The 17,867-nt window shown below is 42.7% G+C and overlaps 1 protein-coding gene across 1 annotated transcript in view; it reads right to left on the bottom strand.

Annotated features, from left to right (window-relative positions):
- Nucleotides 1–964: 964 nt before the first annotated feature.
- Nucleotides 965–17,867, bottom strand: part of BARX2 (BARX homeobox 2) — a 68,901-nt gene continuing 51,998 nt past the window's right edge. Inside the window, exons 2-4 of the mRNA XM_079104141.1 lie at nt 13,709–14,009; nt 10,822–10,906; nt 965–1,731 (exon numbers count right to left, since the gene is read on the bottom strand). Of these exons, the coding sequence (XP_078960267.1) occupies nt 1,459–1,731; nt 10,822–10,906; nt 13,709–14,009 (659 nt within the window). The 3' untranslated portion in view covers nt 965–1,458. The remainder of the gene's footprint in view (nt 1,732–10,821; nt 10,907–13,708; nt 14,010–17,867) is intronic.

Here is a 17,867-nt window from a genome sequence, read left to right as displayed (position 1 = left end):
AGCAAGAAAGCAGGAGAATCAGACAAAAGGGAAGGCAAAGTCCTCCTTTTAGGACATTTGGTACCTACCTCTATCCTGCACATATTAAAATTAGGACATCACTTTTATTTTATTATTATTATTATTATTATTATTTTATTTTGATGTTAGGGATGGATCCGGGGCTTTGCACATGCTAAGCACACACTTCCACTGAGCTGCACCCCAGTCCAGCCAGGGCATCACTTTTAAATTTAAAATCACACAACTTGTTCTCAAGTCTCTTTTGTCCAAAGTTACAGAGCAAATTATCCAAATGGACACTTAATAAAGAAAAAATGTAAGGACAAATAAGAAGCAAATAAAAGTGATTACCCATAAAGGATGGGGCAAAGGCATGACATCTTTTAATGCCATTTTGATTTCTGAAGCATGTAAATTTATTGCTTCTTCAGAAAAGTAAAAAATTTTAGAGTTGGAAACCGAAAATGTAAAGCTGCTGGCAGCGGAGCTGCTCTGGCGGGGAGAGCACAGCACTCTGCTCCTTCCTCACTCCAGGGTCTTGGCACTGTTTCCATGGCTCTTGCACCTGGACCAATAGCATGGGCCAGTCTCATTTTGTAGATGGGGAAAGAAAGGCCCTGAAGTCGGCTGTCTGGTCTCTCCTTCCATAGGACACATTCAGGTATGGTTACATATGCTCCCCAGAAGAAATGAACCACTGGATCCTTTTGAAAGATTTATTTTTAGTTAAAAAATAAAAGTCATCTTAACATATCTGCATTTGCAGCTTCAGGGATGGCAACTTAAGGAAGCAAGAAAAACAAGGTTTATCAGTTCTTGGGTCACCTGTCCATTTTATAATGGGTACAAAGGCACTCGTGTCTCCAAATAAACATACCAGATTCAGAACATTTCTAATAACTCACAACTCTTTTCCTCCGAATTCTTTTTTTGTTCTTCTTGTTGCCTACCCTCAACACCCCACCCCACCCACCCCCCCAGCAAAAACAAAACAAAACATTACATTCTCTTTTAAAACTACAGAAATAAGTGCTGAGTCAGCAAGGAGCCTGGGCAGGCTGCCCAAGTGCCTCCATCTCTCTTGGCTTTGATGACTGGCTGCCCAGGGGTGGCAGGGAGGGAGCAGGGGCAACCTTCCTCTGCACATTGGCATGGCGCTTGCAACACAGGCAGGCTTCTGGTACCCAGCCCCACTGCTGTCACCCCAGCTGGGACAGGCAGCTCCAAAGCACTGTGTCCCTTAATCAAGGGCATCTGTGGCTGCACAGCCTTCCACGAAGAGAAAAGACTAAGACAAGCAAGTCTTCATCAAATGCTTGTGATGGAAACACCACCTAGAACTGAGGGAGGGAGGGAGACAGGGGGATCTCTTCTCCCCAGTTTGTTAGAAGTTTTTCTTCCCCTGCCTTCTCTCTTTTCCCTTCTTCCCAGTCTCCCACTTCCCTGAAGAGAGTTTTATTTTAGCTTTAATGGTGGGGGTTCAGAAGAGGCTACTGGTGACTCCTGGGGCTGGCCTGGTGGCTCTGCCACCTCCAAGGGGACATCCTGTGCTTTTGGTTCCTGTGCTTCACAGGGCTCCTCCTGTCCCTGAGAGGGTTCCAGGTGCTCCTGACTCTGGACCTGGCTGTTCAGTTTCTCTTCAGCTTCAATCTCTTCTGATGTAGGGATAGAGTTCTTCTTGGGACGACCTTTGGGCTTTGTGGGAGCTTCCTGTCCACCTTTCAGAACCTAAGTGAGAGAAAAAGAGTTACTGAGTCTAAGAAATGACTGTTTCCCTCCACTTTTCTGCTCTCTAGTATAACTTTACCCAGCATCTAAACCCTCTCTTAGGGCTGGCGATGTGGCTCAAAGGTAAAGCACTTGCCTACCACCTGTGAGACCCTGGGTTCAATCCACCAGCACTGCAAAAACAAACAAACAAACAACAACAACAACAACAAAAAATGAAACTCTAAACTCTCCCTTCCCAGCAGCAATGTTATAAGGTTTGGCAAAATGTATTCTAAACTTATCTCTTCTGGTCTACAGAGATGTTTCATTCATGCTTGATGTATTTTTTAGTCAATATCTTATATTTTGACATTTATAACATGATTATAAACTCATTAAAATCAACCTCAGTAAGGGAAAATATGAAAACTTAAATTTTAATATGGTAATTATCACACTGACAAATTAGAAGGATAATAATATTTGTGGCAAGCAGGAAAATAAACATAGTCTAAAAGTATAATCAGTGCAGACTTTTTTTTTCTGGCTTTTTTTATTGTAAACAAATGGGATACATGTTGTTTCTCTGTTTGTACATGGAGTAAAGGCATACCATTTGTGAAATCATAAATTTACATAGGGTAATGTTGTTTGATTCATTCTGTTATTTTTTCCCTTCCCCCCACCCCTCCCACCCCTCTTTTCCCTCTATACAGTCCTTCCTTCCTCCATACTTGCCCCCCTCCCTAACCCTAACTCTAACCCTAACACTAACCCTTCCCTCCCCCCATTATGTGTCATCATCCACTTATTAGCGATATCATTCGTCCTTTGGCTTTTTGAGATTGGCTTCTCTCACTTAGCATGATATTCTCCAATTTCATCCATTTGCCTGCAAATGCCATAATTTTATCATTCTTTATGGCTGAGTAATATTCCATTGTATATATATACCACAGTTTCTTTATCCACTCATCAATTGAAGGGCATCTAGGTTGGTTCCACAGTCTGGCTATTGTGAATTGAGCAGCTATGAACATTGATGTGGCTGTATCTCTGTAGTATGCTGATTTTAAGTCCTTTGGGTATAGGCCAAGGAGTGGGATAGCTGGGTCAAATGGAGGGTCCATTCCAAGTTTTCTAAGGAATCTCCACACTGCTTTCCAGAGTGGCTGCACTAATTTGCAGCCCCACCAGCAATGTATGAGTGTACCTTTCTCCCCACATCCTTGCCTTTTGATCACAGAATTCCTTAGGATAAATTCTAAAAAGTCATCTAAGACTAAGACAAAGATTGATCCACACAAATGGTCATCATAATAGCACTTATAACAGCAAAAGTTGGGATGGGTACTCTAAAGGTTCAGCCACATAATTGAGTAGATAATGTAATAATTCCCAAAGAGAGTATACTTGATAACAATTACAATTATTATAGAATAGAGTGCCTAACAACATGGGAAATACTAAGAATATGTTTTTGTGAACAACAGGTCATTAGATAAGCCTAGTTCAATTTGGAGACTAGACAACCATATGCCACCTAGTTTGCAGTACTGAGGTCAGTGCATAATTTTCATCTATTTTCTTTGTGTTCTTTCCGTGTCTTCTAAAGTTTCAACAAGAATCATGTATGAGTATATCTGTTATCACGAAAACAGATGTTATAAAACAGAGTCTTGTATTGTTCAAAGAAGTAGTAGGACATAGAAAGCTTCAAAGCTTTTCCACCTTTGAAGGTGGGAAAACTAGGTTAAATTCTAACTCTGCCAATTATTGGCTATGCCTTTGGTGAAGCCCTTTATAAGTCTCTGAGCCTCAGTTTTCCACATTCATAAAATGGGACCAATAATGCCATGTCTCACAGGGTGAAGATGATAGTAACCAACATATACTGTATATGAGAGAGCCAGAACTGTTCTTGGATATGGTAGATCACCTCTGATTAGAGCATGCCTCTTCCTTGCTGACCTCTCCTGGAATCCTGCCCAGCTGCCCTAAGTCAGTCAAATTCTCTCCACCATGTGCACTAGGAGAGCTTTTCATGAGATGCTATCACTGTGTGTTTACTTGTCTACCCCTCCCACTAAGTCCCTGCACGTAACAGGCATTCAAAGACTGTTATGGAATGAACTAACTTTTCTCAATAAACATTTCCACCGAGTTGAAAATAAGATATAAAGCATGCAAAAGAATCACACCCTAAATGGACTTTGATGCCATGAAAGGACTTTTAGACTTATTATCCCAATTGTGATCTACCCAGGAATCCTATGAGGTAGGCAGGGATGATTTTTAAAATATTTATATTTTACATTAGAATGCAACAGTCCTTCCTCCACTGGCTCCAAACCTCAGCTTCGTGTAGCTCTGGACAGCAACAAAAAAGGGCTTTGGGAGAACTTGGATTCAAGAGAAAATTAGGAATGAAAGATTTTTTTTTTTTTTTTTTTACTACTCATGTATAGTGCTAATCATAACACTGTGACAAAATACCTGAGATAAATCATCTTATAAAGAGAAAAAGTTATTTTGGCTCATACTTTTGGAGGTTTCGGTCCATGGTCATTTTTCCCATTGCTTTTGGGACTGTGGTAGCATAGTACATCATGGTAGGAATGTGTGGTGGAGGAAGCCATTCACCTTGTGGTAGTCGGAAGAAAAGAGGGAGAAACAGAAAGGGTCTGGGGACCCAATGTTCCCTTCAAGGGCATGCCCCTGATGATCTGACTTCCTTCCATTAGGCCGCATCTCCTAAAAGTTTCACCACTTCCCAACAGAACCAAGCTGAGCAGCAAGCCTTTCGGGGACATTCCAGATTCAAACTGTAGCACATACCCGACTAAACGTTATCTTCTCCACTTGCAAAGAAGCTCCTTGAGGGCAAATCCTGCATCTCTCTTATAAACCTCTAACTTTCAGGCAGTCACTAAATATTTATTGACTGTGTCTCTTCCTTTCAAGAAAAGCAGAAGACCTTCAGGTGCTAAACTTTAGGAATGATGTAATAATTCATCAAGTCATACATTCTTTTTCAAAAGAGCTTTGTGATATAATTCACATGGCATATATTTAATTTATTTAGCGTGCACAATTCAATAATTTTTAGTATAGTCAGAATTAGGAAACAATAGCTACATGCAATTTCAGAATATTTTTACCACCTTAATGTCTCCCAACCTCCTTGCCCTCTGCCCTAGGCAACCACCAATCTGCCTTTTCTCTTTATTGATATGCCTGTTCTGAACATTTCATACAAATGGAATCATTGTACTATGTGGACTTCTGTGATAGACTTTCTTCACTTGGCATCATGTTCTCAAGGTTGATCCATGTTGCAGCATATATGGAAAAATAATATTCCATTTTATGCATATATCACATTTTGTTTACTCATTCATTAGCTGATGGAAATTTGGGTTACTTCCATCGTTTGGCTATTGTAAACAACGCTGCCATAAACATGGGTGTGCAAATATCTATTCAGGTCCGTGCTTTCACTTCTATTGGGTACATTCCCAGAAATGGAATTGCTGAATCACATGGCAAATCTATGATTAACATTTTTAGGACTGTTTTTCCAAAGCAGCTGCACCATTTTACATTCCAACTAACAATGTGTAACAATTCAAATCCCCCACATCCTCACCAACACTTGCTCTTATGCCTTTTTGATTATAGCCATCCTAGTGGGTACAAAGTGGTATCTTGTTGTGGTTTCGATCTGCGTTTCCCTGATAACTAATGAAGTGTAGCATCTTTTCACGCACTTACCGGCAGGTTATATATCTTCTTTCGAGAAAGGTCTATTCAAATCCTTTACTATCCTTTCTAAATTTGGATGTCATTTTATTATTTTGTTGCAAGTGTTCTTTAAATATTCTGGACCCATGTCCTTTATCACATATAAGATGTGAAAATATTTGCTCCCATTCAGTGGGGTGTCTTTTCACTTTTTTGATAATATCCTTCACGGCATAACAGTTTTTAATTTTGATGAAATCCATTTTAATATTTCTTCTGTTGCTTATGCTTTTGGTGTCATAGCTAAGAAGGTCTTGGCTAATCCCAGGTCACAAATATTTACTCATATGTTTTCTTCTGATATTTTTATAGTTTTAGCTCTTAAACATTTAGATCTCTGAGTCAAATTTTGTGTGTGGCTGTGAGGATAGCCAAAGGTTCTCAATAAACATCTCCTTTTAGCTGTGAATCTGCTCCATCTATTTGAATCCACCCAAAAAGCTAACACAGAGATGTGAAGGGACCTTTAACAAGGCATAGATGCTGACAGAAACCACCTCTAGGGAGAAGAGGTCCCTGTACTCCTTTCCAGGTAAGTCAGTATCTGATTTTGATTTCAGTATGAGCCCAGGCTTTTGAAAGCACCTAAATGTGCCAAGATGGAATTTACATGTTGAAAACAGCTCCACTCCGTATGAAAGAGGTTATACAAAAGTAAGTTGCCCCATGGAGTAATCAAGTTAGAAAAGGGCAAGTCTAAGGAAGCCACCTAATTGGCAAAAGAAAGTCCAGCCCAGCAATTAGAGAACACCACCCACACAGCTTGGATTGACCCCACCTGGCTATTTTCCTACAGCATTAAAAAAAAAAAAAAAAAAATCAAAACAATCAGACCATTTTCTAAATGGAATAAAACATTCCAGTGCAAGCAATAATTAGGAGATAACTACCCTCTTGGCTGCTTTCCGCATCGACCTCTGGCCCCCTGCCTCCCAGCACACCTGAGACATGCAATTATCTCAAAACCGCCCTGCACCAGGAGCTGCACACCGCGTGCACCCTGTGGCCCTCCTCCCCAGTCATTCCTCCAGTGGATTTGTCCCCTTCTCCCAGACAGGCCAGACAACTCATTACACGAGAGGCCACATGCTTCCCTCTGCCTCTGGGAGGAACACCAAGCACACCACCTACTTCTATTAACGATGCCTGCTGACAACCCTCCTTCAAACTCTAAAACTAGGCATTCACATGTTCTGTTGCTGAGGAGGCCAAGATGGGACCTACTGCTTCCTTCTGGAGGTGCTTAGGTCTGGGACAGGTAGTTTGGCTACAGAGCACTGAATGTCAGTGCTGGGAGGAACCTTCTTCCTCCCTCCCTTTTCAGACAGAAAACACCTGACAGAAAGGGGTTGCCAGGGTCAAAGAGGGAGCTAAGGGCAGAGCTGGGATTTGAATGTAAAATCCCTGACCATTTGACTCCAATACCCTTACCAGTACTTCATTCTGTGTAATGTGCAAAAGACATGCAGAAGGCTCACTGTTTAGTCTGTGTCTAATGTTTATCTGCAATAACCCAATCTCCCCTCAGACTCCAGGCAAGTAGACTCATGAACTGGAGCACTTTTTGCTTCTTTCTCTCCCTTTCTTTCTGTAGCTTTAGAGGAAGGTGACAGTTGTATAACTGATGACAATTTCCATAAAAGCTGAGAAACAAGTTTGGATTCTCCAGCATGAATCTACTCCCAGACCATTATTGCTCACATTACCTGACTGTTCCAGCCTGAAGATGGGATGTTCCAATACACCACAAACAGGGTCCCAAATACCAAAGCTCTGAATCTACTTTCAGTTTATCTATGTTGGCCTTCAAAAATCTGGATTCTCAACCAGGCACAGTGGCACATGCCTGTAATCCCAAGGGCTCAGGAGGCTGAGGCAGGAGGATAACAAGTTCAAAGCCAACCTCAGTAAAAGTGAGGTGCTAAGCAACTCAGTAAGACCGTTTCTAAATAAAATATAAAATAGGGATGGGGATGTGACTCAATGGTCAAGTTCAGTCCCTGGTTACCCCCGGCAAAAAGTCTGGATTCTCTGGAGATATGCAATTTGTGAATAGATAAATAACAATAATAATGGTAGCTAACATCCATCGGCTGCATCCTGTGTTGCAGGTACTGTTCTAAATGTTTTAGAGAAATTAGTTCAGTTAATGCTACAACTCGAAGGTACATGTGAGGCGTTTTACTGATGAGGCCCTCTGAGATTAAATAGCCTATTCAAGATTATATAGATAGAAACCAGTAACAATGCCATGGAATTATTTGCTATCTGGAGACTTTTCATGCAAAAGATAACGATGCTGCTTGGTGTGTGGCCTACCCAAATTCTGTGAGTGGAAGAGGGAGATGCTATCCATTTGGATCTTCTTGCAGAAGAAAATTGTATTTTAAAGCTGAAAAAAGACCACTGAATAATGAGAGACTTTCAGCCTATTGCAAAACACAACAGAAATGGAATAGAGGGTGAGTGTCCCATCTAATGTGCAAGATTAAATTTACCCAACCCGCTATAGGTTACAAATGCTGACCAGTCAAAACTAGTCAGAGATGCTATCTTGGTTTTGGCAGCGTTGTCCTTGGCAGCAGTGTGAATAAGTCTGAGAATCAAGTGCTAATCTTTTTCCAGTTCCAATTAGGTTACTAGCCTTGAGACATCTTTATTACCCAATTATCTTTCTCTTTTCCTCTCAGTACCTGAAGAGATAGCCCTGAAAGAGGTTTACCCGCAAAATATATGAAGCAATCAGAGCTCAACAATGCCGTGCTGTTCTGAGGAGCCAGGGTTTAGGCTCCCGACTGAACACAATCCCTCACATACGCAGACCACATTTTGAAGTTCTTAAGTGCCCCCAAGGACTTCTGCCCCTTTTGTCTGCCGTGATTCCCTTTCCTGCCTTCACTGAGTCTCAGTTTAAAAGCTGCCTCTTCTGTGAAGCTCTCCCTTCTCTGTTCTGACTTTGAACCCTCTCTTACGTCTTCTTGCTTTTGCCCTGATCAGTCTGGATAATTTAAGTTTCAGGTCTGTCTTCCACACTTGACTTTAATTTCATTATTTAATGAACAGATTCATAGTTTGTCTTTGCTTCCCCACTGCCCGATGAAGCGAGGTGTTCCATAAATCATCACCAATGTGAACTAAAAGCTCTTGTTTTCCTAAAGGAACCTGAATTTGTTTGTTCCTAATTTTAACACTCTCTGAGTTTAAATCCGCTGAGCTCCTTCCATCTTGATGTATATAAGGCAGAGATAACCATCAACAACCAGCCCACAACTGTACCCCAGCAGAGGCTCGTGAAAAACAAGTAACGTCAGAGACCCAGGCGCACGCGCCCTCCTGCGCGTATTGGGCGGTACTGGCTGAGCGGGCTGGCAGTCAATTCGTTAAGCATCTGACTCATGAAAAGATTGCTGATAACCAATTTGAACAATGCCTCTGCTACTCAGGAGACATCGATTTCAATGACGATGATGATGATTGACGAGGAAGGAGGTGGGTGGTAGAACTCGCAGGGAAAACACTGAAAGGACTTGCCCGAAATCAGTCAGGGAGGAGTAAGCATGGGAACACGGTTGGCCTTTCTCACTTCCAAACGTGGTTCTTCCAGAGAACAATCCCCCGAATGGTTTCCACCATAAGTTATTTGTGTGTAGCATTGTACAGTTTTTGGAATGGCGCTTCTAACTGAATCTCATTTGTCCTTGAATTTCAGCTTCTCTGAAATTCACTACCTCTCCTCTGAATTCATGAACTTATCAGTGTATAACAACCAGCACTTATTCAAAATGTACACCGTTGCTGCTTCCCAGGCCTTCTTTCTCCAACTAGATCATAAATTCTAAGACAGATGGGGTTATATTTTATTTTCATTACCTCCTATAGTGCTCAGGACAAAACTTGATTCATAAGAGATTTCAAATATATATTTGTTGTTTCATAAGGTATATTATGGTTTACACATGCAACTGGCTCCTGCCTTATTTCCTGCATACTTCATGAGCCAAGTCACCTCCATTGAAAACCCCTTTCATCTCAAGGTCAGTTTTCCCCAGAAAGAATTATGCAATCTGCTCACAAATTCCTATCTAGGAATATAATAGTTGCTGCATATTGGCTTTTCCCCTAATTTTCCCCCTTCATATTTAATTTGCATTTTATTTATTTTAGTATTTTCCCCTTCACTGCTAGCAGACAAAAGCAAAAAATAGCAGAACTAAAGGTTTAAGAAAAATATTAATAGACAAAACCATGAATTTGAGAAAAACAACTTCCACTGATTTTTTTTTTCCCCTGAAACTGAGGAAAGGGACATCTCAGTTAATTGATTATTGTGAAAAACATCATGTTGAAACACCAGGAAATGTGGCTTCTGACTAGACGAATTAGCAAATTAGAATTTCATAAGAAAGGCATGGTTATGCCTGGTCAATACAGGAAGAAAAAGAGCCAGTAATATTCAGCGAGGTTGTGAGGGAGGCCCTTGTCGGATGACATGGGTACCCAGTGTCTAAAGGATAGGACAGGGCTTCTTCCTTTATCCCCACCCTTCCTTTCTTCTATGGGCCTTGACCTTGTCCCTTGTGGTTTATAGAAGTGGGAAAGGAAATATCCGACTACTTTTAAAATTTTGGATTTAACAGGGCATTTCAAAAAAGACAGGAGAGGCCGGCAGGAGGATAAATAATAATGAAAACAAGTTCCTCAAAATGTAGTCGTTTAGTCTCAGTGCATTTAAAAACCAAAGATGAAAATACTCATTTGCAAGGCACTACAGTCGTATCATGTAAGCTGTGGTCATTAGACCATGTGCTTCCTAATAACCTGGGTGCCTGTTAACATGCCTTGTCACAGGCCTCTGGAATCAAAATCCTGGGGGAGGGCTCAGAGCCCTGCATTTTTACTTGCTACGCAGTGACTCTGACACCTACAAAGTTTGAGGATCCCTGCTTTGGAGGGTGACAGTAGCAGAACAGATGTGCTTTCTCTGTCACTATAACCAGAGGGTATTGACTTCTATTCTTAGTTCTTGGTGGGAGAGGAAGGAAGTTGTTTGAAGAGGCTAGCAGGTGGGGTTCAAACTCACAGCTGAGAAGCTTGTGGCCTTCTTTGATTTCTAAGGAAACTGTGAAAAGAATATCCCTCTAGTTAAGCAATCCAAGTCAAGTTCAAGCAGCCTCCCTCCCAGCCAGCATCTTAGGAGGCCTTCCCATCTTGCAGCCCAAACCTTCCTGTCTCCCAACAGCCCCATGTTAAGAATTAATCCCATCAGGATGGGCACATGGTTAGACCCACTTTCTCCTCTCTTACCATTTTCTTCCATTTCATCCTGCGATTCTGATACCAAGTCTTCACCTGCAGCTGAGTGAGTCCCAGAGACTGGGCCAAGTCTAATCTAGAAAACACAAGATACGAAGGAAGGATGAGGAAGACGGGAGACAGCAAGGCAGACAGACAGGGGCCCTGCTGACTAGCTCCAGGAACTTGCTACCAAAGCTCAAGCCTCCCCATTAAACCAGTCTTCCCCAAAGGGTTTTCTTTTCCTTCTAAGAATCCTGTGGAGGAAACTCTGGGAAGCTAAGAAACAGGTGGCCACACCCAAGGACACCTGGGGCCGTCCCCATGCCAGAAACATTCTCCGTCTGCAGTGGACTTGAAAATATTGTCTGAGCCTTCGTTTACAAAGACCTTTTCCTAATCCAACAGTCTTTACTCTGATCCTCTACAAAATGTGAACGCTAACGCAAAGTTCAACCCTGAAATGAAAGGTAAAGCGTAGGACTATGGTAATGCCATTCTGGATCCAGTTCAAGTTCTAGCTCCCCTGACCTGTGTCCTCTGCCCTCCTCCCACAGACCAACAGTCACCATAGTGGCCCCATATTCTCAACTGTCCTCTAATCACTTCACATGTGTTATTTCTCTAACTCAACAGCAACTCCTCCACTTCGTTTTTATTCACAAGAGTGCATCTCACATTGCTAAATCCACAACCAGTGCTCGAAAATACAGTGGCAGCCATAAACCATTATAGTGATTAAAATGTCAAAAACAATTAAATGTTATGAAAGTCCAAATGAAATGTTAATTCCTTAGCCCCTTCTGTTTTCCATGCTACTGCTTATCATGATCCTGCATTTCTCTGTGCCCTTCTGAACAGCCCTAAAAGTCAAATCTGTTCCCAGGTCTTCTGTATCTGGGGTTAATTACCACAGCACAGTGACCTGAGCACACCCTAAGCCCCTGCTGTGCTATCTTATGGTTTTCTTTCACCACCCTGTGCAGTTGGTATAATCATTCCCATTTTATAGATGAGAGACTTGAGTCCTGGAGAGAGATTAAAATCTCTCAGCAACTATGACTAAAACCTGCATGCCACCTGACTTTTGTAAAGCCTTATTGGAACAGTCATGCTCATTTGTGCCCATACGGTCCGTGACTACCTCTGTGCTACAACATCAGAGTTGAGTAGTAGTGACAGACCCACCAAGCCTGAATATTTACTACCTTGCCCTGTACCAAAAAACTTTTCTGACTCCGGAAGATGATCCTTGAGTAATAGGTAGAGACAGGAATTCAAATTCACTTCTGTCTGACTTATGCTACCTCTTATACAAGGGCTCAGTCCCACTCATAATTTTGTACGAGTTGGATCTGTCAAAGGGAAGTGCAGGGAGCAAACAACCCAAGTGGAGAAAATGGACTGAGAAGGGAAAGTTTGTAGCTAGGCTCCAGCCTCAGTCCTGCTATTGACCTGGGTGGATAAGCACCGCCAGGAAGGACCACCTCCTTGAGTCAACATCAGCCACCCTCCTGCAGCTCCAAGCCTGCTCTCTGTGTAAAGCAGCTCAGGCAGTGACCATTATTATTATTATTTTTTTACCACTACTTTTTGAAGATCCCCAAGTTTCTAAGAATCCACTTGTGGATTTAAGGCCCACCGTCTCCCACAAGCCTGAGCCATGGAAAGCCTCGGATGCAAGTTCTCAGTTGCAACCTTCTCTACCTGATCATATCTAACCATCAGCAGCACCCATGGGTACTGGCCATCAAAGTTCAGGATGCTAACTCAGGTATTCTCAGGTGCTAGCTGCCCAGCCCCCTTGTTCTGCCCAGAGTGCACAAATTAAGTCTTTTATAATAAAAATGGAGCCTGCCTTCCAGGGACTTCAGAACTTGTCTTAAATCTTCATTCACATGCAGCCAGTCATCCCTGTTGAAGGACTACCAGCAGCCAATAGTTTTATTGGAAGTAATTAACAAACTGAAGCCAATAAATTCCCAGTGTCAACAAAACTTAGTTCTTCCAATTAAGAAGCACCACATCCCCAGCAGTCATTCGTTTAAGAACCAAGAACCCAGGGGGCCATCCCACAGACTTCTGGTCTCCAGGGCCTTCCCCGGGCTCTGTGGTGCCTTTCCCAGTGTGGGTCACCTGAGGCCATCAGGTGCATTAGTCAGTGGAAGGTTCGCTGCACTGCCACTGCATTAGCAAATGGTGTTAGCTCACTTGGGAAAAATGCATCCTTGACTCACTCCTGGCTACAGAAACACACTTCACTGTCATCAGCTTTCTCTCATTACCTGCCACCGTTACAAATTCTCACTTCCCTGCATATTCGCTTAAATGGAATCACCTAGGAAACCAGAGAAACAAACACACAGGAGCAGGGCAGGAGCTGTGGGAGGAGGGAGCGCTCATGGCCCTGGTCACGTAGGGAGGCAAGGAACATCTGAGAGGGCGGGTTCAGGCCAGCCAGATGGAGTCCTCCTCCCCAGGCAAGTGAATCAATCCTGTGTAGGTCACCTGAGAGATGCCTGGGCAGGTATCAGGAAGTCCCAAGAGGTTGGTTAAAACTAACATTTCTGTAAAAAAAAAAAATTCTCCGGCTTCTGAAAAATAAGCCTAAAATTTTACGCATGTGTGCTGAATCTCCTAATGATGCCCACATCATCTGGCTGCCCAAGTCCATGAAGCTCCCTGTTATCTGCTGAAAGGATCAAAACAATCATTTTATATCAGGAAACTGCAGTTATTAATCCAGAATTCACAGACCTGTTTCCACTGTCCACCCCAAGCATGCACATCCCAAACAGAGATCCCTGTTTGCCCACCAGACCCAACAGCCTTCCCACTTCAGTGAACAGCATCCCTGTTTACTGGTGATGCCCGCAGAGTCCCCTCCCTGGATCCTCACCTGTCTGGGGTGGACAAGTACTTCTGCTTCTGGAATTTCTTCTCCAGGCCCATGAGCTGCAGCTCAGTGAAGATGGTACGACTGCGGCGGGGCTTCTTCTGCCGGGGTGTGGGCTGCTCTGTCTCCGACTCACTGCTGGCGAGAACCTCCACACCAGGAGCCTCAGCAGAGGCAGCCTTGGTGGCCGGATGGTGGGATAACACTGGGGTGATTCCGGGGGTGGTGGGGACCAGGTGTGAGATGACCGTGGGCTGTCGGGTGATCACGGAGAGGAGAGGATATGCCCGAAGGGAAGAGGAGCCTGCAAGACAAACAAGGAGGAAGGTTACTGTCAGGAGCAGGGAGCAGAAGGAGGCTGGGAGCCCAAAGAGGACTGCTTACTGAGACCTGTCTGATGGCAGGGTCTCCTGCTCATGCGTAGATGTAATGGGGAAAGGGGTGCAGAGAAAGCAAATCGAGACCTACAGCTGCAGGGTGGGCAGGCAACAGGGAGAGGTGCTCGGCTTGGTGTATGACCACATTCATTCCCCCCTCAGTCAAGAAGGGGTTTCTGCAAGCGCTCGGGTTTAAAGTGAATGCATTCCCTCTATCCCCGTTGTGATCTCCTAAATTCTGCTTTCATGGATACAGGACAATGGCAACAAGCAGATGAGAAGAAGTATTCAGAAAAAGCTAGAAATGCAGACTTCTGAATTCCAAAGTAGATTTAGTCCTAGAAAGGTTAAGTGACTTGCTGAAAATAACACAACTAGGAAAAGTTCAGATTGAAGGAGCCAGACTAAGTTCTGGGTTTTGGTCTTGTCCTGCGAGCACCACATCATAAACCACTTGGATACAACCTTTAGAGGAAGGGAACAAAGAGATTTTCATTCATATGAAAACTCAGCTTAACTCTGACTGGCTGCCTACAGCACTGTGTTTAAGAGGGTCCCCAGGCTGGGTCAGAGCTTGGCTGAGGAAAGAGTGGAGAGGTTGATTAACAATGTCTGCCACAGGCATGCAAGGGGACAATGGTATGGTGGTACCTGTGCTAGTTATATGCCATTCCTGCTTAAGGAATTTCAAAGCAAGAGTATTTTTCCTTCCAACACCTATCTTTAAAATTCAAATAGAAGACCTTTTTCTTTTCACTGTTTAGCAGCGTCAGGTTTGAAATGTCTAGATCATGACTTATGTACACCATTTTGTCTCTCTGAGCCTCAGTTTTGTCATATGGATAGTGAGTAAGAGAAGCTAATTTCAAGGAACCCTTCAAACCCTAATATACTGATGCCAAAAAAAGTACCTATCATTCCATTGTTTGAAAGTTAATGAAAATAGAAAAGACACAGGACTGCCCTTCAGGTCTCAGGGCAGTCCTGGCAATGGACTTCAAGGACAAGACAACAAGAGCCAACCAACATCCATACTGGTTTGGGCTGAAACTGACTAACGTCATAGAAGCCTCCGGGAGCTACTTGTGAACCAGAGCTTCTGTCTGGCTTGGCATTGCTCTTCGGATTCATTCCCATGCCTCTGTTCTGGATGCCAGTCCTAGTTATTAAAACAGATAAACTTTTCTTGTTCTTTGAGTATCCTTCTAGCAGGCCCAGGAGAAACCACAAAGTTGTTAAATAACGATAAATCACCAAATGCTACAACTTCCATTAACTCTCCAGCCAACTCTGACACTTGAGGTTTTGTGTTGTGGATTCTTTTTTTTTTTTTTTAAATCATCTGAGGAACAACATTTTATAGCAAGAAAATTAGGATACTGGACTTGTGGTTTTTAGATCTCTCGGCACACAACATGAGTTGACATTAAGTGAAAAAAAAAATCTCTGAAAGCTTTTTACACAGGCAGAAGGTATTTCTCATCTCAAAGCATGTTACTTCTTTAAGTCTTCCATTTCTTTCAGAATGGACTTTATCAGGCCAATTTATAATCTAGACACTCAGGAGTTTATCAGGCTAGAAAGTGGCTAACTGCTTACCTATAAGAGATGGGTTTTATCACCTTTCTCTTTTATAAACTTTTTTTTGCCTAACATGGAATACTATTTTGAAAATGTGGTAATATCTAGTGTTAGCAAGGATGTAGGGAAATAGGCACTCATATATTGTTGGTGAGAGTGTAAAACAGTATAATTTTTTAAGAGGAGAAGCTAAGCAACATCCCATCCACACACCCATCTGCCCACCCATCCATCCACCTCTCCATCATCCATCCATCCACCCATGCATCTAGCCTGCCAACCATCCACCTATCACCTACCCATCTATCCATCTATCCATTCATCCACCTATCTGTCCATCCATCCATCCATCTGCCCATTCATCCATCCACCCAGCCAGCCAGCCAACCTTCCAGTCATCTACTAATCTAGTCAGAAATTAACAGGCAATTCCATAGCTTGAGTTCTACTTGCCCATGTGTACAAAGCTTTATGGACAAGCATATTCACTGCATTCTTGTTTATAATAGTGAGAAGAATGACATAACTCACATATCTAGCAAAGGGAAAATGACTAAAAAATGTAGTACATTTATAGTATAGATTAAAATGTAGCCATTAAAAAGAAGTATCTATATAAAGTGATATGAATAGATGAATACATAAGTAAACTAATATAAGAACCTATCTAAAATATATTAAGATAGAAAAAAAGTATGACATAAGACAATTCGCATTATCATAAAAAGAATGCATGCATCTACATTTATAAACACATTTTTAAAAGCTCAGAAAACTAGTTACCAGTCTATTAACAGTGATAAGTGGTGGAAGTAAAATAGATGAAGAGGTGTCTACATGCATTGATTTCATTCTGTGTTCAATCTGCCAGAAATATTTATTGAGCATCTACTATTGGCTGAACTTTCCTCTTGAAGCTGGGGATACAACAATGAATAGGGTAAAATTCCACCTACAGGGAGTTTACAGTTAAGTAGAGGTGACAGGCAACAAACAAACAAAAAATAATATAATGCCAGATAGTGATAAATTCTAAGAAAAGTAGAGTGAAATGTGAAAATGGGCAGAGAGAGGTGAGGGAGGACCTCTGTGGAATGGTGATCTTTTGGCAGGTATGCGCCTCTCTACACACAATAGAGCTTGAGAAGACACAGAGATGAGTCCCCCTGGAGAGGACCACCACACACACAGCCCTCCAGGGGGAACAAGCTTGGCTTCAAAAAATAGCGAAAAATCAGAAGTAAGAAAGGGCAGAAGTTACAGTCTAGAAAATTCTGGAGTGATCTGTTACAATCAGCTCGTGTCAGGTCTTGAGGGTCAGGGCGAACAACTGATTTGATTTTTTTTAAAAAGTCACTGCTGAGTTGAGCCCGGAAGGACGTGATCTGATTTATGTCTGTAACAATCCTTACAGCTACTGTGTGGCAGGGTCTGCAGAAGAGGAGTGAGGGGCAAGAAAGCAGCCAGGAGGCCAGGCCATACTCCAGGCTAGAGAGGCAGCAACCCTGGCAGGAAGAGGCAGTCAGATTCAGGGTGTATTTTACAGTTTGGGTGAGGAGAACTTGTTGAAGAACTGAATGTCGGGTCAGAGAGAGAGAGAGGGAGAGAGACTGAGAGAGAGAGAGAGGGAGGGAGTTACTGGGCAATGGCTGGGATTTGGGCCTTATCACTGGAGGAATGGAGGCATATCTTACTAAGATGGGAAAGGTTAGACAAAGAGCAAGATTGGGTGGGAAAACCAAGATTTTTGTATTAGACAACTTGTTATTAGACATCCTGGATGTGTGGAGGAGGCAGCTGGACAAACCAGTCTGGAATTTGGGGACAGAGAGGGGTTGGACACACAGCTTTGACTCACGGAGTACATGTGGCACTTTAAGCCGTGGGATTGCGTGAGATCACCGAGGGAGTGAGTGGAAGTAAGAATAAGTGATCCAAGGATGGCAGCCTGGGGCACACCCACATCTGAGGTCATAAGGAGGAAGAGGAGCCAGCCTTCCTGACTGAGAAGGAGAGAACAGAGAAGCAGGAGGAAAGTCAGTGTGCCCCTGTGTCCCAATACCCAACGATACTTGGGTATTACTTATATTTTGTAACATCAATGTGTTATTTTTGTAATTTAAAAAAGGAAGAGGGCTGGGGTATAGTTCAGTGGTAGAGTACTTGGCTAGCACGCACAAAGCCCTGGGTTCAATCCCCAGTAC

This window comes from Sciurus vulgaris, assembly GCF_902686455.1.
Source record: "Sciurus vulgaris genome assembly, chromosome: 11".
Lineage (NCBI taxonomy): Eukaryota > Metazoa > Chordata > Mammalia > Rodentia > Sciuridae > Sciurus > Sciurus vulgaris.
This window is presented reverse-complemented; position numbering and strand designations above follow the sequence as displayed.